At 35.4% G+C, this 22,647-nt stretch overlaps 1 protein-coding gene across 1 annotated transcript in view; it reads right to left on the bottom strand.

The window, feature by feature from the left end:
- Positions 1–22,647, bottom strand: part of LOC149549291 (cytosolic endo-beta-N-acetylglucosaminidase 1-like) — a 231,080-nt gene that overhangs the window by 66,463 nt on the left and 141,970 nt on the right. Inside the window, exon 9 of the mRNA XM_089792735.1 lies at positions 18,807–18,862. Coding sequence (XP_089648861.1) covers positions 18,807–18,862 — 56 coding nt within the window. The remainder of the gene's footprint in view (positions 1–18,806; positions 18,863–22,647) is intronic.

Raw genomic sequence — 22,647 nt, 5'->3', positions numbered from 1 at the left:
TGGGCTCTGATAGCATGCTGGAAGTGGGAACGCCAAGAGACCCATTTTTTGTGTTTGAAATTAAAAAAAAAAGTGGCTTTTTGCTGGTCTGCTGTAAGTGAAAATACTTCTCTGTTTTTCTTGGATTTCCTTCACATCATGGCACGAGATAATTCCCTTGCTGTTATTTAAAACGTATATGCTCTTTTATGGGTTTTTCCTCTTCCTTTCCTTGTGAACTTTCTCTACTTAATGGGCATGAAAAATGAAGGGTTTCTCTAAAACATACATCTGCTTTCTCATGGATTCTTTCTACTGTATAAAAAATCTGGGTGCCATTTTATGAGTTTGGATCTTGACTGAAGTTCGGATTTGCTGGGTCTTCATTTCTATGAGCTTGCTGTGGTAATTTTTCTCCATACGTGTTTTATTCTGGATGAATGTTTGTAGACTGTCATCCTTGCTGTTTGGAAATTATTTACCATGTTCTTATGAGGGTTTTTAACTGCTGAAAGTTGTAATACTTGGGTGCCATATTTAACTCAGATCTGTGATTTTCTTGGCATAAAATAAACACTACAGCAAGTACTTTCTCTTGAGATAAATTAATGTCATTATGTAGGTATTTCTTCCATACTGGTTTCTTCTTTTTGCTTGTTTGGAAGTTTGAAATTCATCTCTGCCATATCTCACCATGAGGGTTTTTTATTAATTGCTGAAAGCTGCATATGGATGCCATATTTATCTCTGTTCTGTAATTTCATTTGTCTCCTTAGAAATTATTCACCATGTTTTACTCTATAATTGTGGCCAGTGTATTTGCTGTATAATAATCTGCTGAGCCTCTCTTCTTAGGATTCTTTGTTGAATCCAACATTGTTTTCTCCCCATGTATGAATGCTACTTTCAATCCAGTTCATTGTATGTTTGTTTTAATGATTTCATCTGGCTTCCACCAAGGAAGGCTAGACTCTCCATCCCTATCATAAGTGCGTTCATCCTCAACTGGAATCTTGATGGCATGAATGATTGGTCTATGTTTCTTACTTTCTGATTGATGCTTCTGAAGAACACATTTTTTGCATTGTAAGCTGCACACATCATCATCAGTTTTATCACAAATATATTGCCCACACCTGCCACAAATTACACAGTGAGGCTCCCCTAGCTCGGCTTCTCTCTGTTCCCAACATTGTGCCTTTACTGGACTTCCTGTAAGTCTTATTTTCACTAATACTGATGAGTACTATCTTGCTTCTGTCATTGCTGTGGTTTACATCTTGACCTGTATGATGCATTTTTCCTACTGGCTGAAAATAATTATTTTTTGTTGTGATAGATAACCTCTTGCTGTAGCTTTCATTCTTGTTGCATGAGCAAAACAAAAGGTTTCAAAACTTTAAAAGTTCGTCCCTTTAATGTTTCATTTGATGTTATTTGTATCCATACCAATCCCACCTACTACACTTATCCTGTTTTCACTAGTTTTTATAAGTAAAAGGTTTCAAAACAAAATGAATTGTCCCTTTAATACTTTTATTTTTCGTGATTGGCTTCTCTATCTGTTGATGTATACTTGTATTTTACTCAGATGAATAGCGTGTAGGATATTGAATGCAAGATGAAGTGAGCTATCAGCACTGCTTAAGATCCATTGGATCTAACCTATTCTCTTTTGTGGATGCAGGTATTGGAAGCACAGAAAGGGCAAGATCCAGAACAGCAAAAAGATAGACGCAGATGGATGCCACTTCACCAATCATTACAGGCAGTGACTGGTGCCCGTGACCTTTTTCTCCTTTTACTACTCTTTCATGTTACTGATTTTAGTAGAGTATAGGTGTATATCAACACATAAGGACTACTCTCACAGTCAAATGTGTGGGAGAAATTTACTTTCAGCATTTTATTTCTATCATGATTTGTTCCATCATACAAACATTGTATATTATTTCAATATGAATAAAATACTTTCCTTTAATGCATTTCTAAGAATTGCTTGAAAGTAATAAGCGTGTATGTTTTCCTTCATTTGAACATGTGTGAAAATTGAGCAACATTTTTGGTGACCTTTGTTGACTGTCTGCCTACTAGACACTTGATCAATTGCTTTTGACATCCATTGGGCACAAGAGTCTGAAAATTATGCATTCCTTGGATCTAGACCAGACCTAACATGACTCCTAAAGTTGCTAGTGGGGTCTAGAATGTATGCAAATGAGTCTAATGAAATCTAACAAGTTATTGTTAGACTGATTTTTATGCATGATCAAACGTTAGCAAAATTCATAGTTATCCATCTTGATCATGCATGAAAATGTATGAATTGGATGGATGCAGGTGGTTAGTGGATGCATGTGTATGCATATGGTTAGGGTTGACAAATATGTATGAAAGTGTGAGACTGATAATGCGGTATGAAACACTGCAATCCTAGGTGTATGCATATGCATGTGTGTCTATATGTATGCATTCAATCCATGCATTTGTATGTATGAGTGAGGTGGGTGGGTATGAAATGAAATTAAACAACCAAACCAGCAACTTGACACAACTAAAACCTAAGCAACAAAACCAGGAAAGTACTCTAGGAAATAAAACGAAAACCAACATGTGCTTGGACAACACTTAGGGAAAACCTAAACTAATATGTAGATGCATTTATTGAAAACATGAAACCTAACCTAGAAAACAAGTAAAAGAAAATCATACCTCAAAGCAAGCCTTGAGGTGAATCTCGTTAACAGGAATCAATAGAACATCTCCTTGAAGAATGGCAAGCTGGAACGCATTGTGTTCGTTGCATTCAACAACCTGAAAAGGGCCTTCCCAAAAATGATCAAATTTAGCATGCTGCCCTGGTCTTGTCTTAAGGACATCCCACTTCAGCACCATATCTCCTTCTTTAAAATGTCGATCCTTTCCCTTTTTATCAAATGTTCTTTTCACCTATAGTTGTTGATATTCCATTTTCTATAATGCCTCGCTCCTTTCCTCCTCTAACTCCAGCAATTTAGCAAACCTTAACTTGAGGGTATCCTATTCTTCAAATAGTATCAGCTGATCAGCAAGCTGTAGGGCAGGAAATTCAATAGTAATAGGCAATTTAGCCTCTTTCTCATATACTAAAACATAAGGAGATATTCCAATGATTCATTTAGGAGTAATCCTATCCAACCATAAGGCAGATTTTAACCTTGCATGCCAATCTCTCTTGTTCTCTTCTAATGTTCTCTCGATGATCCTTAAAAGGTTTTTTATTCATGCTTTCCGCCAAACCGTTACCTTGAGGGTAATAGTTTGATGAGGTATTCAGATATATACCTTTGTTTAATGCCCATTCAGTCACTCTAGCTCCCACAAAGGCTAATGCATTATCAGAAATGATTGAATCAGGAACCCCAAACCTTGTAGTCAAATCATCATAAAAATTAAGTACAGCTGATTCATTTGCCTCTCTTAGCGCTATTGCTTTAGTCCATCTTGTAAAGTAATCAACAGCTGTAAGAATCCATTTATGACCTGCACTAGAACTTGGATTAATGGGGCCTACAAAATCAATTCCCCGCTTCATGAATGGCTACTCAACCAAGATCGGTTGCAAAGATAAGGCTGCCAGCCTTTTCTTGCCAGCAAACAATGCACATTTTTGACATTTTCTTGACCAAGTATGGGCATCTTTGAATAGATCAAGCCAATAGAATCCTGCCCTCAACACTTTATAAGCTGTTGTCTTTGGGGAAAAGTGACCCCCTTCATCATGGAATTGTTCGAGGATCTTGCTAGTCTAATCAGCACTTATACAACGCAATAACATGCCACTGTGATCTTTTCTGAACAAAACATCATTAACCAAAACATAAGGAATTGACTGAAGTCTGAAATACCTATGTTTTGCTCTATCCAACCTCAAAGGACACTCCCCTATTCGCAAATAATGACTCATTTCAGTCAACCAATATGCTGATTGATTATTTCCAGCCTGATCATTATCAACCAGCAACAAATTTTGACTATTTTCCACCTCTTGAAGGTTGTCATCTGCCAACTGTTCACATAATCCTTTACCTCCGACAAGTTTGGTAATATAGATATCAACGTCATATTCCATAACACAAGTTATCCAACCTGCCCTTTTTTCATTTAAATCTTTGCTTAATAAAAGCTCCTTCACACTTGGATGGGATACCATTAGATGAATCTTGCTGTTGGAAACCAGGTGTTTGAACTTTTTCAGACTTTTAATGACAGCAAAAACATGTTTTTCAACAAAGTTGTACCTTTGTTCGTGATCTTGCAAACCTTTCCTGAAAAACGCAACAAGTTGCTCAAATCCTTCATCATTCTTTTGCACCAACATTGCTGAAATGGCGTCAAAACTGCCATAAGCATACAATATAAAATCTTTGGTAAAATCTAGATTGACCAAAGCAGGGGCAGCGGACAAGGCTTCTTTAATTGCTTCAAAACAGCGCTTCCCCTCTTTGGTCCAACTGAAAATAGTATTTTTCTTTAACATTGTTGTTAAAGGCTTTAAAAGATTGGCAATATCAGGTATGAAACATCTCACAAAATTGATCCTACCAAGAAAACTTTGTAGACCCTTCTTATGGTTGGGTAATGGTAACTCTAAAATTGCTTGTACTCTCTCGGAATCTATAGTAGTACCATATTTTGAAACAATATATCCGAGAAGTCTTCCTTCCTGAACAACAAATATAGATTTTTTTGGATTAAGGGAAATACCAAATTCTCTGCATTTTTCCAGCACTTGTTTGAGATGAGAAATATGGTCTTTAGCCTCCTTGCTAAAAACAGTAATGTCATCTAAATATACCAGCACTATCTTGTACATTAAATTTCCAAATGCCATATCCATAGCTTTCTGAAATGTAGCTCTAGCATTAGGTAATCTGAAAGGCATCCTTCTATAGGTCGTAGTCCCCCACTTTGTAGTGAATGTTGTTTTGAACTGATCTTCATCCTTTACTAAAACCTGATTATAACCAGAATATCCATCTAACAAAGAAAAAATTTCAGAACCTGGAACATACTGCAAAATTTGTTCCATGGATGGTAAGGGATGCCTATCTTTTAGTGAAGCTTTGTTTAAATCTCTAAAATAGATACACAAGCATATCTCTCCATTTTTCTTTCTTACAGGTACTAGGTTAGAGACCCAACAAGTATGTTTGATAGGAAAGACAATCCCTCCTTCCAAAAGATTATTCAACTCTTTCAGCATTAAAGGTTCTAGCTTAGGATTCACAGGTCTCTGTTTTTGTCTTACAGGTTTAGCATTAGGCTCAAGCTTAATAGTGTGTTGGGTTAACTTAGGATCAAAGCCTTTCAGATCAGAATAATCCCATGCAAAAACATCATTAAACTCTTGAAATAATTCAATAAAAGATTGTTTTCCTTGTGGTGAGTTTATCTTACCGACCTTTAGCTATTTTCCTTCAGAAATTTCCAGCTCCTCATAATGCTTTTCCTTCACTAGCAATCTGGTTTTATCTTTCTTCACCTGATCATCCGGATCAAAGATAGTCTCTAAAGTAACCAAACCTTTAGGCAACTTGTTTGTTTTCAACTGTATAACCTGATCACCATATTGTTCATTGAATCTATATTGATTAGCAACTGAAAACTCATCTTCTTGTAATAAAAAATTTAAAATCTGTTCCTCTGAATCAAAAACTTACCAATTTATGTTGTTATCTGGAATTGAAGGTCTAACTACTACCTTAACATGATGTTGTTCATTTTTTTTGTGACATTTTCAATAATATCAAACTGTGCACCTACTACTACAAGTATATCAGCAAACTGGTTTTTTGCTCTAGGTATGGATATTATATTAAAAGCTTCAAATTCTTCAATAATATCCCATACCCTGTTTTTGTACAGCTTTAGGATGTCATTCTTGATAGAAATCAGACCTCTAACTTGGTTCACAATGAGCTCGCTGTCCCCAAAAACCTGCAAGCACGTTATTTTCCTCTTCCTTGCCCATTCCAAACCTTGTACCAGTCCTTCATACTCAACCACATTGTTAGAACATGCATATGAAAAACAAAAAGCAGCAAAATATTTATTCTCCTGAGGTGATACTAGCATCACACCCCCACCAGCACCATTCTTACTTCGTGAACCATCGAAATACATCTTCCATACCTGTTTATCCTGTTTGCTGATCTGATTTGTATCTTTGACCAGATTTGGAATTTCAAAAGTTTGATCTAAAATCATATAATTACCAATGCCAGCATCATGGATAACATTGTTTTACTGTTAATAGCATTTTCAGCAGCCCATTCATCAAGTAAAATATCCGGAACACCACTGAGAGATGATTTAGAATCTACCATATCAGATTCATCACTATCAAATGACATCAGATTTGCATTAATGGCAGTAGGGACATAAGGTTCTATATGGTCCTTAGCCAACTTTTCAGATTTAATTGTGATTTTTGTACCATATCTTGACCTAAAAAGCATATGAGACCAATCTGATAAAAAATAGCCACCAACCTTTGCTGTGAAATCTCTAGATAAGCAAGCATAAGGCAAAATATGGTGGAAGATCTATGACATAAACATCTTGAGGTATTGAGAAATTTGGACATGCATGCAAGGTAAGACTAGCATCTTTAATGACACCTATTGTGTTGACAGATGACCCATCCAATTGTACTACATCTTTCTTCAGAGTTTGATATTTCAGCCCTAGTTGGTCTGCTACCTTTTTAGGCATAACTGAGCTTGTGGCTCCACTATCAATCATACAATTGTGAACCAAATTATTACCTATAATCAAAGACACATAAAAAGGGGGAGGTTTGACAGTTGGGACTACTGGCTTGCTGCTATTTTCTTCATTATTTGCAAATACAGCACTTGGTATATTTTCACCAACACTACCCCTTTTTGATAATTCAGATTGCAACATATCAACTTGACCAAGAATTGCCAAAGAATCCCACATACTAATAGATACATTCATCTTCTTCATATTTTCAACAACATTAAAAGGAATTGATGTATGTACCTTAGGCTGCGATCTTGTAACAGCAGGTTGTGCTTCTTGTTGTTGTTCCAAGTTGGCATGTGGAAGATTTGCTGATGGAACTTGCTGATAAGACACATAAAAAGGGGGAGGTTTGACAGTTGGGACTACTGGCTTGCTGCTATTTTCTTCATTATTTGCAAATACAGCACTTGGTATATTTTCACCAACACTACCCCTTTTTGATAATTCAGATTGCAACATATCAACTTGACCAAGAATTGCCAAAGAATCCCACATACTAATAGATACATTCATCTTCTTCATATTTTCAACAACATTAAAAGGAATTGATGTATGTACCTTAGGCTGCGATCTTGTAACAGCAGGTTGTGCTTCTTCTTCTTGTTCCAAGTTGGCATGTGGAAGATTTGCTGATGGAACTTGCTGATTAGTTGCCTTAGATGATCCGGCAACGGCTTCATCACTTATATTACTGTTATTACTGGTCTTTTGGTCATCTAGAGCTCTCTTTCTGTTTCTGGAATAAACAGCAATCTTAGGATAAGCACCATTTATACCACAAAATTCATCTACTTGCCAATTTAGGAATGAAGCATCCATGAGGGGTACATCTTGTTGTTGCTCTATTTCAGCCTCAAGTGTATGCTGCATACTTGTACCGTTTTGTACCATCAAATCTTGATTGATCACGCCATTGGAATAGGTAGCTTGACTATGAGGTAGATTACATGGAAAACACCACTCATATTCAACAACAATATTGTTTTCCATTGGTACGGGTACTATATCTTTTACCGGATTTGCAACATTTAGGGGTGCTGGATTGTAAGGACTATATGGTCTCTGATTTATACTCTATTTATTTCCAACGTTATACCCTTGAAAATTTTGCCTATTTTGGGATTGTTCTTGGTTTTGTTGTTGATAACCTTGATTATGCTGCTGCTAGTAACTTTGGTTCTGCTACTGATATCCTTGATTTGCAGCAAAATTTTGTGTTTGAAAAGGTTGCCTTGGCTGAAACTGTTGTTTTTTGAGATTAACCAATTCATTCTCGAATGTCTGCATTAAGTTTTCAATCTTTTGCTGACTTTGTTTAATCTCTTGCAGCTCCTGAGAAGGCCTTGCAACCATTATCTCTTGGCTGGAAACAACTGGTAATGGGTTGAATGATGGTTTTTGCAAAGGCATATTGGGCTGTATATTCGAAAAAATAGGCATAAGAGGCCTAGGAGCAATTTTACCTGCTTGTATGAGGCTATTTTCTGCCCTTACTGATATGGCAAATGCTTGTGGCAGCATAATACCTCCCATAGATTGAATCGTGACAAAAATATCGCTGTTCAAACTCTTAAGATAATACAAAAATGCATGATCAGCACTTGGTCTAACAGCAACAGATATCCCATCCCACGTTTTCTGAAAAAGTGTATTGAAATCAGTCATCTGTTCTTGTGGAGCCCTTTTTATAGTTGTCAGTTGTTCCACCAGTGACAAGTGATCAGACTTATCCTCAAAAAACTTGGTGAATGTATCACCCAATTCATCCCATGTGCTTATTGAAACCACCGGTAAACTTCTAAACCATTCCAATGCTTTTCCTTTAAATGAAGCTGCCAATAATCTGATTGCTACATTTTCTTGTGTCACATGATGAACATTGCATAGGGTTGCCACATCTCTAACATGCTCAAAAGCTATAGTTTGGCCTTCTCTAGTGAAGTATGGCACTCCTTTCAAGATTGCCAAAGGAATGTCGTTATGTTGTTGGAGGTTTAAAGGACTCCCCTGATTAAAGGGAACAAAAGCAAACGCTCTTGGTTGTGCCATTACTGGTGATTGATAACTGATCTATTGTAGATGTATTGAAGTTACAACTAGTCCTGAAAATAAATTTGCTGTTGAACCTGAGCTTGTTGTTGTATCTGTAAAAGATGCAGAAATTTTTTATTCAAAAGGTTGAGTTCTCCAATTGGGACTTACTAAAAGTGTGGCACGACTTTTCCTTTGATAAACTCGAGTACCCTATGCTGATTTCTGATTTCTCTTCACTGGTTTTATCCTAGCAAGAGTTCTCCCACGTCTTTTAGGTGTTTCGAGCTGCAGGTATTCAAATGAATTTGAGGTTGTAGTTTGTACCTTTCTCATTGACAATACTAATTTGCTCTATTCTTTCCCACAAAGTCGCCAGATATGCACATCTTGAGAAAATAAAAATTTAACCCTATTGTTCGCATATCATAAATAGCAGCAACTTCCTTAAAAAATAAGGCATGTGTCCCACCGAGTGTGCCAAAAACTGTTATCTCCAAAATCTGCACCCTGATTTGCTTTAAGTCCTAAAACTCTCATCGATTTTGGAAAAAACATTGGATCAACCAGAAGTTGTGCGTAACCTATGACCTGGTTGAACCTTCGGATTCTAGGCCCGTTCCTATACGATATATCTAATAACTTACTTGTACTAATGGAGACATGAAAAACTTATATGAAAAAGGCTAAAAAGACAACCTTGAACATGAAAATATCTAATAGAATAAAATAAGGTGATACACAAAAATTGATAACACAAAACACTGTTATACCTAAAACACAATAAAAGTTTTTGATAGATAATCACAAAAACCCCTGCTTGAAGATCTACTAATTCATATCAATAATTTAAGAGAAGGTTTATGAATTTGAAAATATACGAAAGGAAACTAATCACAATCGAATATATCATAATTGAAACACAACTCAAAACCTATGAAACAGATATTAGATAAAGAAGATGCAAGACAAGACATAATTCAGAAAGGTCTATCAATAAAAACACAATTTGAATAACGTCAATCACCTTGAAGGATACAACCAAATCTTTCACTCCAAAGCTGGTTTCAATGAAAACTTTATTCCAATCAAAGGCCCAAATAACAATATATTTGCATAATACCTCAGAATAATGAAGAAACAGATACCAAGGACAAAATCACATAAGCGTCCCTCTTTCCTCAAAATTTGAACCCCCATCTTGAAAAATAAGAGGGGTATATAACAACAATACCAACTGCATAATATCAGGAAGTCTGGGTCGAAATAATGAGGTTACAAATTATCAAGAACCTCTAAAAACTCCAAAAATATGTCCCACATATCTCAAACTGAGCCTTCAACATCCGCGCATGAGAAAAGTCTAAAAAAGACCCCAAAAATGCCACAAATAACTCCATAATGCACTCCAAACTCTTCAATCTGAACTAGGCCTCTAAAAATATCAACTAAGATTGCCCCTTAAAATTTGGCATTAAAAATATCAACTCCCCTCTCAACTGTTTGACATTCTCAGTTGAACTTAAAATTACAATGCAATTTTCTTTTAACTCAAAACTCTCCCTTTTATATGGTATTATTATTAAATTGCATTTAAAATTTATTATTATCTTTTAGTTGATTTATAAATTATCAACTAAAGAAAAATAATATTACAATACGCATGTTAATGCAATGCAATTTAATAATAATTAAAACAATACATAGACATTATGTGATAAGTCTATACTACTATTTTAATAAAAAAAAATTTAAAACTCTTTACCATGCCACGGACCCGAAATCTTATTCAAATCAATTGAAGAATTGAATAAAAAGGAAGGCAAGAGTCTTATTTGTCATTTCGAATGCATAAGTGAATGTTGAAGGTAAAATATGACAAGGTTAAAAATGAAACCCTAGCCGCCATGAAGCTTCCACAGGCCCGTGCTTTTTTCCTTCCTTGACACCATAGTTTGGTGTATCCTGCTATATCTGGCTGCCTGGTGTATTATCAGCTGTTGGCATGTGATATGCATGGCTTTTTTGGCCGCCGACTAGTGGTTAGGTGTCGTTCAAAGCTGAATCTGCATGCTATTTGCTGGAATCTTTTCTTTGCTGGGTTTGAAACTTGGACGCCATTATCACTTCTAACTCTCTTTGGCCGCGGGCTCTGATAGCATGCTGGGAGTGGGAACGCCAGGAGACCCATTTTTTGTGTTTGAAATCAAAAAAAAAAAAGTGGCTTTTTTCTGGTCTGCTGTAAGTGAAAATACTTCTCTGTTTTTCTTGGATTTCCTTCACATCATGGCACGAGATAATTCCCTTGCTGTTATTTAAAACGTATATGCTCTTTTATGGGTTTTTCCTCTTCCTTTCCTTGTGAACTTTCTCTACTTAATGGGCATGAAAAATGAAGGGTTTCTCTATAAGATACATCTTCTTTCTCATGGATTCTTTCTACTATATAAAAAATCTGGGTGCCATTTTATGAGTTTGGATCTTGACTGAAGTTCGGATTTGCTAGGTCTTCATTTCTGTGAGCTTGCTGTGGTAATTTTTCTCCATATGGGTTTTATTCTGGATGAATGTTTGTAGACTGTGATCTTTGCTGTTTGGAAATTATTTACCACGTTCTTATGAGGATTTTTAACTGTTGAAAGTTGTAATACTTGGGCGCCATATTTACCTCAGATCTGTGATTTTCTTGGCATAAAATAAACACTACAGCAAGTAGCTTCTCTTGAGATAAATTAATGTCATTATGCAGGTATTTCTTCCATACTGGTTTCTTCTTTTTGCTTGTTTGGACGTTTGAAATTCATCTCTGCCATATTTCACCATGAGGATTTTTTATTAATTGCTGAAAGCTGCATATGGATGCCATATTTATCTCTGTTCTGTAATTTCATTTGTCTCCTTAGAAATTATTCACCATGTTTTACTCTATAATTGTGGCCAGTGTATTTTCTGTATAATAATCTATTGAGCCTCTCTTCTTAGGATTCTTTGTTGAATCTAACATTTTTTTCTCCCCATGTATGAATGCTACTTTCAATCCAGTTCACTGCATGTTTGTTTTAATGATTTCATCTGGCTTCCACCAAGGAAGGCTAGACTCTCCATCCCTATCATAAGTGCGTTCATCCTCAACTGGAATCTTGATGGCATGAATGATTGGTGCAGGTTTCTTACTTTCTGATTCATGCTTCTGAAGAACAAATATTTTGCATTGTAAGCTGCACACATCATCATCGGTTTTATCACAAATATATTGCCCACACCTGCCACAAATTACACAGCGAGGCTCCCCTAGCTCGGCTTCTCTCTGTTCCCAACATTGTGCCTTTACTAGACTTCCTGTAAGTTTTATTTTCACTAATACTGATGAGTATTATCTTGCTTCTGTCATTGCTATGGTTTGCATCTTGACCTGTATGACGCATTTTTCCTACTTGCTGAAAATGGTTTTTTTTTGTTGCGACAGATAACCTCTTGCTGTAGCTTTCATTCTTGCTGCATGAGCGAAACAAAAGGTTTCAAAACTTTAAAAGTTCATCCCTTTAATGTTTCATTTGATGTTATTTGTATGCATACCAATCCCACCTTCTACGCCTACCCTTTTTTCACCAATTTTTATAGGTAAAAGGTTTCAAAACAAAATGAATTGTCCCTTTAATACTTTTACTTTTCGCAATTGGCTTCTCTATCTGCTGATGTATGCCTGTATTTTACTGAGATGAATAGCGTGTAGGATGATGAATGTGAGATGAAGTGAGCTATCAGCATTGCTTAGATCCATTGGATCTAACCTGTTCTCTTTTGTAGATGCAAGGATTGGAATCACGGAAAGGGCGAGATCTAGAAGAGCAAAAAGATGGATGCAGATGGATGCCACTTCACCAGTCATTACAGGAAATGACTGGAAACCATGACCTTTTTCTCCTTTTACTCCTCTTTCATGTTACTGATTTCAGTAGAGTATAGGTGCATATCAGCACATAAGGATTACTCTCACAATCAAATGTGTGGGAGAAATTTATTTTCAACATTTTATTTCTATCATGATTTGTTCCATCATACAAACATTGTATATTATTTCAATATGAATAAAATACTTTCCTTTAATGCATTTCTGAGAATTACTTGAAAGTAATAAGCATGTATGTTTTCCTCCATTTGAACATGTGTGAAAATTGAGCAACATTAATAATGATAACATGACTTAATTAAGGATTAAGATAGCCGCAAGTTGACTATTCATAATCCTATATACGATAATATTAAGGGCATAGCATTTAAAGTCCTCTTCGATATGATGGCATTTGTGGATTCTATTGAGGATTTAGAGGTTCTTGCTGAAAACTCTATTTTGTGGTTCCTTGGATTTGATGGACCTTAAGTAATTTTATTTATTGTTATTTGGATAATTATGCTCTTTTGGTTTTCAAATTGGAGCATAAGGGATGATTTTCTAGGAGCATAGCTAGGAGAGTGGCTCACAATCGGACTGATCTAGGGTAATCCCTTGCGGAGTTTTAATCAAATGAAATCATAATTAAAATGATCTAGATTGGTTTATTGAATTAATCAAATTAATTAAGTTTCCTTGCCCATTGCCATGAGTGATCTTGTATGCACCATGGATGGGTTGGAGAATGCCTAGTGGCCTGTGTGACACTAATTGGCAAATCGACATCCTAACGAAATGTCATCAGTTCCACATGTGTTCCACCTAGGGGTCGGGCTCTAGACAAAGACTGCTAGGATAATACAGGAGTGTGAACTATGTGATGACACTCTCCAGCATGTGTCTTAGAATTACCCCAATTAGCCTTGTGGTTTGCCTCTAGTATATTATGGTGTCTTTTGGTATCCCATGTGTATCCTTGTAAAATGTCATCTGTAATCTTTGTGTATATGTCATGTCTTCTTGTGCTTTCCTATGTTGTGATTTGTTGTGCTTTTTTGAGTGGTGTGGGGCCTTGTGTTGTCTCCTGTCTTAGGGGAGTGGGCCTCAAGGTTCTATGTGTTTAGGTGACACATATATCTTTCCGTTGAGGATCATTGTTGGTTTGTGGCTTTATGGATAGACTCTGTAGAATCCTAGCATCTTCTTTGTACGTTCGTACAAACTTCTTGATATATGATCATAATTGTAAATTGTAACATATGATGTAAATGAATTATGGTATTGTAAACATATACTCTTGTCAAATAGTCATAAACATGCTATACATATGTATTGATGATCATTCTGATGTAATATTTAGAATTGAAAAGATTAATTATGTATTTGATTATCATCTTTGTATAATAGATTAGTCTCATATGGATTCGATGAATGGATGTAGCATTATTAATCTACTTTGTTCATTTTATTTGTGGATGTTTAGTTTTTCTATGTGTTTCTAAGTAGCAACATTAGGAATCTAAGAGGACGTGGTGTTGTTATTGCATGGTTCCAACATGCTGTGTTATTAAGTGATTGTAAATGTTAGATGTGTAGTTAAATTTAAAAACAAAATGTCATGATCTTTAGTTATTTAATGTTGTCCTCCCGGGTTTCTTGTCGGAGCATTACGCAATGCTTCCATTATATGTTGAACTCTTGATGCAACTGTAGTATTTCAAATATTCACCTTGTAACCCTTAAGGTGTTTTTGTTCTTTGCTTCCCCTTCTTAAGTCCAAGTAATGAATTCCTTGATGCTTGGCTTGGTACTTACCCCATAATTCAATGTAGTCCTCTAATGATATATCTTGTTGAAGATTGATATTTAGCCAACTAGTTACCATTGCTCATGTAGATTTATTAAATTAGTTTCTTTATTTTCTTGTTCTTCCTTTGGAAGAAATGTAGGGAGTGTTGGTCTATATCTAGGGTTATGATATCCTAAATATTTGTCATTTCCTTTTCCCAGTTTCCTACGATTGTTATTATTCAATTGTTAGTAATCTCAACAATCGATACAATTTCTATTGTGTGTTTCTCAACCATGCATTGATGCATGCATTTATAGAGTTTTGTATTTTTCCATATTTTGCAGCTTCTTATTATACTAGTTCCTCAATTGCTTCCATTTTCTACTGATCCAAAATGTTCATCCACATGCTCGCAGGATTTTGTGCTCTGATACCAATTGTAATGTCACATTTTCTGTATTAAGAAACACTATAGGTTTTCTTACAATTCTTTATGAAGCAAGAAATGGAAAATAAGCAAGTAATGGAAAGTAAAAAAAAATCTTTGCTAATGAGATGAGTAATGGAAGATAATTGTGAATAATTGAAGCTTATTCCAAATACATATGTAGCATGATAAATGTAATTATAATGTCTTATATACAAGACAATTATTATTCAGCAATTGTGCAAACAATTGATGTATAAATAATGTGTTCGTCATTTCTGATATAACATAGAATACAGGCAAGACTGAGGGAAGTCTCAGTAATTACATACTAATTGTTGTGTCAAATGTGCAATTAATTCTATGCAACTATATGCAGGCCGTATTTGATATGACAATTCTTTAGGAGCACCCCTTCATTTGTTGCATCACAGACACCAGTTTATTGTCTTTTCTGCCCTAAACCATCTGTGATTCACTTCCAAAGCATACTTCAATATATTTGATCATCAAAGAATTTATCACTGTAAAAGCAAAAGTTCAGATGGACTGCTAACGAAGATGTCAACATATCCAACTCTGAAATCAGCTAATGATGTAGTGCCTTTGTGGTCAACAACTCAAATCATATCATCAATCTCAAGTATCAACAGAAGAAACTTGAGTATGCCAAGGAACCCAACTTGCTGCAATCAACCAATATCATCTGGAAGCATGCATACTAACATCATGAAGTGACTGCAGTGACCAATACTCTTCCACATGGAAGTGAAAAATAACTGAAATTTTACCCAAAAGACCTCTCACAACTGACTCTACTGCAATTTGCAAAACCTCTTGAAATCAATCTGCCCATTGACTGAAGCCACCATAAGCAATGCCGAAAACATAGGAGATGTGAGAATGTAAGTAGCTGAAGAATCATCTCATATGATCTAAACACCTCTACTAACCTACCACATCCATAAAATCCTCAAGCTGTTGATCAAAAGTCATCCAGCTCATATGCCGGTCAAGGACTGAAATCATGTATTTGCTGATTGAAAAGTGCACAGCAGTGCGAACATTCACTATAGCAACTCCAAGGCCTCTGAAAGATGAACCATAGCATACGAAGTTCACTGTCCCGAAGAAATTTCGGAGGGATCAAAGCCTACAAAACAAATCTTCATAAGATGAATTCCCTAAGCTTGAAAGGTGTGAAATAAACAATATCTACTGCTGGTGATGACTGAAACAAGTTAAGTACAATCTGTTAAGTGCTCTACACAAAGGACAGTAGCACTGCCAAAGGAATGTAATAACCCCAATAGGTTATAACTTCTTCAAACACCAAAAATCTTTATACTTCAGTGGTTTGACATTTCGTCAAACACTTTGCAAGCAAGTTCTGATACCACTATAATGACCCTGCTCAAGTCCGACCTTAAAATGCTGATTGAAGGCTCGAAGAATTTTGTCAAACACTTGGCATTTACAAAGATATCAAAATATGATGATTGCTAGTAAAGTAATATGCACCTACATCTACCAATGAAAACTAATGCAACACTAAATATCTAACTTCAATACTCCCCTACAGCAGTACACTAATCACATGCATGATTAAATACAGCTAAAGCCATGGATTGCTGATACCATTGTGAGGAATGTAAAAATGAATGATATATCTATTAATGAATGATAGGTTTGATATGAAATGACAATTACAATAGCACTCTATAGTGAAAGGCAACTATGAAAATACACATCAGACCTAGCATATGAAGTCGCCTTAGAGAATAGATGTATTGCAATACCACTAAACAGAAAATAACCTCCTCAAATGCCCAAGTCGTGTCTCTCTAGTTGTCGCCCCTGATTGTAGATGGCTGTAATAATTTTCTTTGCTTTTTCGAATTTTCTTTTTCGGATTGCTCTTTTTTTTTTTTTTTTTTGGATTGCTTTTCCGAACCTGCTTTTTCGGCCTGCTTTTTCGGTTCTGCTTTTTCGGCCTACTTTTTTCGGACTGCTTTTTTGGCCTGCTTTTTTCGAACTGCTTTTTTGGCCTGCTTTTTTCAAACTGCTTTTTTGAACTACTTTTTCGGCCTGCTTTTTCGAACTGCTTTTTCGGCCTGCTTTTTCGAACTGCTTTTTGTACTCAAATATTTTTTCTCAATGTAGCACAAATAGAAGACTGAAGTATCTTCCTCCCAGCTGCAATAATGCAAGTGATATTTCACACTCTCAAAATTGCGTACCAATTGAGAGTTTTCGTTCTCAATGGCCACAAATATTTTTTCTCAATGTAGCACAAATAGAAGACTAAAGTATCTTCCTCCCAGCTGCAATAATTCAAGTGATATTTCACACCCTCAAAATTGCGTACCAATTGAGATTTTTCGTTCTCAATGGCCAGTTGTGACTATTGCAGAAATTCTAGGCTCCACAATGCACATCAACAAACATCAACATCAACAACAACAAATCTGGATCATTAAAATGAAGCCCGAGGTGCCTATTTATTCTTTTTCTCCACTTTCTCCAGAAACTTCTAGAACATTATTTTATTTTATCTATTAATGACTTTATAAAAAATATTTTATAATTCAAGTCACTTTATTAAATTAATTAAATATAAAGTTACCTTTTAATATTTATTTATTTGATAACTTTATAAATAATTAACTTAATATCATCACTTATTTATTTAATTAAAATAATTAATTAGTCATCCTCATAAAATATTCATTATTTTCGACAACTTAATTAATTAAATTAATTAAATCAAATTGCCTCCAAAATGGGGACATGACAAGGAATTCCGAAGTATATAAGCATATGTGTTTAGCAACACTCCCATTTGGTCCTTACAAATATCCTTGCAAGTGTTGTTATGTGATTTTTCCCCGAAGAGAAGATAACATTATGAAATAGCACCTTAGAATTAAAAGAGATAAAATAAAAGATATTACGACCCTTTAGTTAAAAAACAGATTAATGAAGAATATTTATAAAAACTCTCCTTAAAAGTGGAGCAATAATTATTTAATCAAAAAATAATTGTAAAGAAACCTTTTTGGAAGGGTATGATGGTCTAGAAACCACCCCTCAAAATTTTATCTAAAACATCCATGTGAGACGAAAAAGGTGGTGGCTTGGTGGACTACTGTCATTAGGAGAAGGTAGCATGTGTGCCCAACATGGGGTACAATGTAAACCCAAGACAATCGTGGCTAAGGCATGGTGTGCACTTGTGTTGAGCATTCTTCTGTTGAACTAACACGTGTCAAGTGCAATAGTATGTTGTGTTCTGAAAGGAACTGTTTTCTCCTAATTGTGCCATAGCTATGAGGGCACAGATCACTGAAATCTTCTTACAGTTGGAATGATCATTACAAGTGCTCAAGACTCAGATAAGTTTTGTACATCTTTGATGATAAAAGATACTGAGCATGTTTTATTTATGATTTGATGATAATATGATTGAAATATGTGGCTATGTTTTTCAATTTATTAACTCTTTGACTTTAGAATTCTTGTTATATTATTACATGTTATATTTTACGTCTATTATAATTATATTACATCTTATAAACAATCTCAACTCTAATATTTAATCTAATTAATGCATTGCTAATATTTTATTAACTTTGGGAAAAAATGGAACATTACTAGTGCAGATAACTACAAGAGATGTAATTAGTGATGTGATGTGTTTTTAGAAGTGAATGGAAAATGATTTGTTAGACTATGGCACATCCCACACAAATCAACATACATATAGAATTAGATTTATGCTCAAATAATAAATTTTAATTCAAGCGAAGGCTATTTTGATATATTGCTGGAAAAATGTAACATTAAGAAATAAAGTGTTCAGAAGAGCTTACTTTGTGAAGACCTGTAGTTGGCCTTTTTGTGTATCTAATGGTACTTCAAGAAGTGGCTGCAAAGCTCAGACAAAACAACAAATAAGAGAGATTTCAAGGAAAATATAATATAATCATTAAATATTGGAATGAATAGAAGTTGTACAAATGGAAACTTTCATTAGTTTAACATAATGAGTGAAACTTTAGTTACCCAGCATGGATATTTTAGTGGAGAAATGACCCATGTTGGAAAATGAAAGCCATTCTAAATGCAATCAATGTCAGACTAACAGTTCAAATTAAACAGAATATGTATGCAAATCTTATCATTCAATTCATAGATCTAATCTAGTGAATAGAAAACGTTGTTGATAGTAGCATTTAGTGTATATACTTTCCTTACATTTAAATAAGAAATTCTAAAGACAATTAAAGACAAGAAAATAAGAACATATGACATCAAATGGCACAAATATCAATTTCATGACATCAAATTGCACAATGTAATGTTCTCTTTCTGAAATAGGATTTTAAAAATTAAAAATGACTAAATTATAATAAATGGTCACTAATTGGCATGATAAGATTAATTACAGAAGAGTTAATATATTTCTAAAAGGGAGGAGCCATATTTAGCAAGGAGTTTTGTGAACTAAGACGTAATTATTACATTCACTTGTGAGTATTGATGTAAAGCAGTGTTAGTACTTCGGGACGGCCGGACGCCAAGGTGAGTTTGCGGGACATAGGGAAAATGGGACTCATTTTCGGGATGGTGGGGGGACAGCAACAAGGGGAGGACGGGCCAGAGGGGTGTTGTATACATATAGAACTTGAAATGCTAGTTATGAAATGATGTTTTAGTAGTTCACTAGAACATACTAAATTAAAATACATGAACATAGCAAAATTCCAACATGAATTAGAACCATTGACATTCAACATAGTAATGTATTACATACACAATAGTAACATTCAAAAATTAAAATTCAAGTACACATCCCAGCGGCGACATGGTTGTGGACTGGCGGAGGTGGGAGTGCTTAGGTACTCAAGTACCCAATGCGGGGGCATCTCGGGGACGGGTACTTCAAGGTTTGTGAGGGGCTGTGAGTCTCTAGGTTACACTGATGTAAATTCAAAACATTTATCTTACACATGGCCAAAAGCTTATATTATAATTTAAGATTTAAAGTGACACAATAAATTATGAGATATTAATGGGTACGGAACTAACATAAATAATAATTACAAGGATGGTAACATTTAAGGTCAAAACAAAATGTGATATGCTATACATTGAACATTTACAATGAAGGTTATCAAATGGGGCAATTATTATGATATAGGCTTGAACAAGCAAAGGAGGATTTGTTAGTTTGAGTATTAGAACTCAAATTAGCGATTGTTCTTTGGAACAGGTACTGATAATTGTGATTTCTCCATCGTAAAATAAATTAATAATAAATTAAAACTTTGTTTATGGGCCGATTGATTTAGCATATCTCGGAACCATTTTTTATTTCTTTTTGTAGGAGTTTGTCGTTTCTCTATTGGCACATAGTTTCTCCATCGACAAGGTATTAATCTTCGTGAGGTTGAGTTGTTTGGTATGCGCCATGAATTGATTTTTTTTTTCCAAACCATTTGGATTCTACTTGACCTTCCCTACTTGGCTTGTTGCAATTTCGGTGAGTGTCATCCCTACCCTATTCTCCCTGGCTTTTTCTACTTGGATCTAGCAAATGTGAATGATATTATTGCTTATTACTATTCTTGAGGGTGGATTTGTTCGTGTTGAGCGTACTTTCTATGTGTTTGGGTATATCAATGGATGTTGGTAAGTATTATTTCTCTAAATGTTTATTTGCTTCCAGAAGCCCCAAATCACCCCCAATGGCACTCACTCTTGGCGGAGTGCTAACTTTCGTACGACATTAATAAACTGTAGTACAGACCTTCTACATCATTGTAGCGTATTCAGGCCTACCCATTCCGTACGAGTGTGATATTTCTTCCACCACCACCATACACCACCTCCCGAAATTGCTTTCGTACACATAGAAAAGACACTGTACGTCACTCACCATTCAGCTACCATATGGCCAATACAACTTCCGTACGGACTCTTTGTAACTCCCTTCATACAGTCATGACTTCCACTATATGGAAAACTTAAAGACTCCCTATGTGCATTGTACCCATCTCTGTCATTGTACGACATTTATTTATTGTATTGTATGTACATCATTCACCTACTAATTTCATACGCTATTTAACGTGTTGCACTCGACCTTCAACCTACGTCATTTGGAGGCGAGGGCAATTGCTTTTAGACCGCTAAGGAGGAGCATTACAGTGGTGTCAGAGCCAGTGATCATGCCATCCTATCGCAGTGAATGAAAGTTTATAGCCAGAACCAAAGAATACCCCATTTAGTTAATAGAATGAAAGATTCGCAAGAACCCACTCTTGCTGAATTCATAGCATTACCGAGGGAGCTTTCAAGGAATCAAGCATAGATTAATGACACTCAACGGCTTATGGAAGAGATGTTGCGAAAACTGGTTGATAGTAAATTATATGGCGAAAAAAATGGTCACAGTGACAATCCAGTTTCACAAAAGGCAAAACCTCATCTGGCACGCTCACGACCTTCCAAGCTAACTTTCCCTCCACGAACTAAGGTGTCACACAGAGGAAAGGCGTCAACCTTGTTGGGTGGATATTTTGCAACCGACAATTTTGGGTAAAAATTCAGTTGCAAAATAGGATGACCAGCCACAACGTGTGAGACAGAGTCTCTCTTACCTTAAAGGGAAGGCTCCCCCTTCTCACCATTCTTTGGATCAACTCAAGGTAAGCAAGAAGTCAAGAGATTTTGTAAAAAGGGTGTTACTAATATCCTTTCTTTTTATCTTTCAAGAAAGAATCCACTTACTCGTGGAGCAAGTAATGGGCAAAGTGAATCTCTAGCTACACTTCTATCTAGAGCTAGAAATGGTCATATCGATAAACCTTCACTAACTCAAAGGCTAGCTAAAAATGTACCGGTTTGGCTCTAAGTCCGGTCATACTTCTATATGAAAATCTTTACAATTAGAGCACAAAAACTCCTAAAAGTAAGAACAACTTACCTATTTTGCAAATTAAGAAAGAAGTATAAGCTACAAACAAAGCTTCTAGCTATACACTTCCACAATTGCTCCTAGTCAAAGCTTTGGCTGCAATTGCTTCTTAACTCTTTTATATTCAATTCACAAGATACAATTACCAAGAACACAAATAACATGAATCAAAGATAACTTAGATGAATTATAGACAAAACTTATAATTCATGCAAGTAACAATCTCACTTAATCAAAGTTAAGTCTCAAATGCTCTTTTGTATTCACTTTCTCTCAAAATAGTGCTACACAAACAAAGTTCTGCTAGCACAATTTCTCCAGAGCAGTCTTGCATAAAGATAATGATGATTTTACAATGAGGAGCACTCCTTTATATAAGCACAGGAGTTGAGAAAAACGTGGAGGAAAAAGTGGGAGTAACTCAACCAACTTTGACCTAGTCTAACTATAGGAGAAAAAAAAGGGTTACATGCAACTCGCATTACATCCTTTTTCATACATGTAACTCGCATTACATGTAATTACACTTTTTCATGTAATGCATCCTTTTTCAACTACTAAACAAAAACAACAATCTTAAAGATTGTTTCTCAGTGCCTTGAATTTGACAATGATGTCACGCATTGTGGGAAGATCAGCAATTTTCATGGTTTTCGATATGGCTTCTACTCTCACTACATTTGCATATGCTGACTGCACAACTTTGGAATTTGTTGCCATAGTATCCAACA

The sequence above is a fragment of the Cupressus sempervirens genome, chromosome 7, assembly GCF_028749045.1.
Source record: "Cupressus sempervirens isolate cs-2001-9-10 chromosome 7, ASM2874904v1, whole genome shotgun sequence".
In the NCBI taxonomy this organism is placed as follows: domain Eukaryota; kingdom Viridiplantae; phylum Streptophyta; class Pinopsida; order Cupressales; family Cupressaceae; genus Cupressus; species Cupressus sempervirens.
This window is presented reverse-complemented; position numbering and strand designations above follow the sequence as displayed.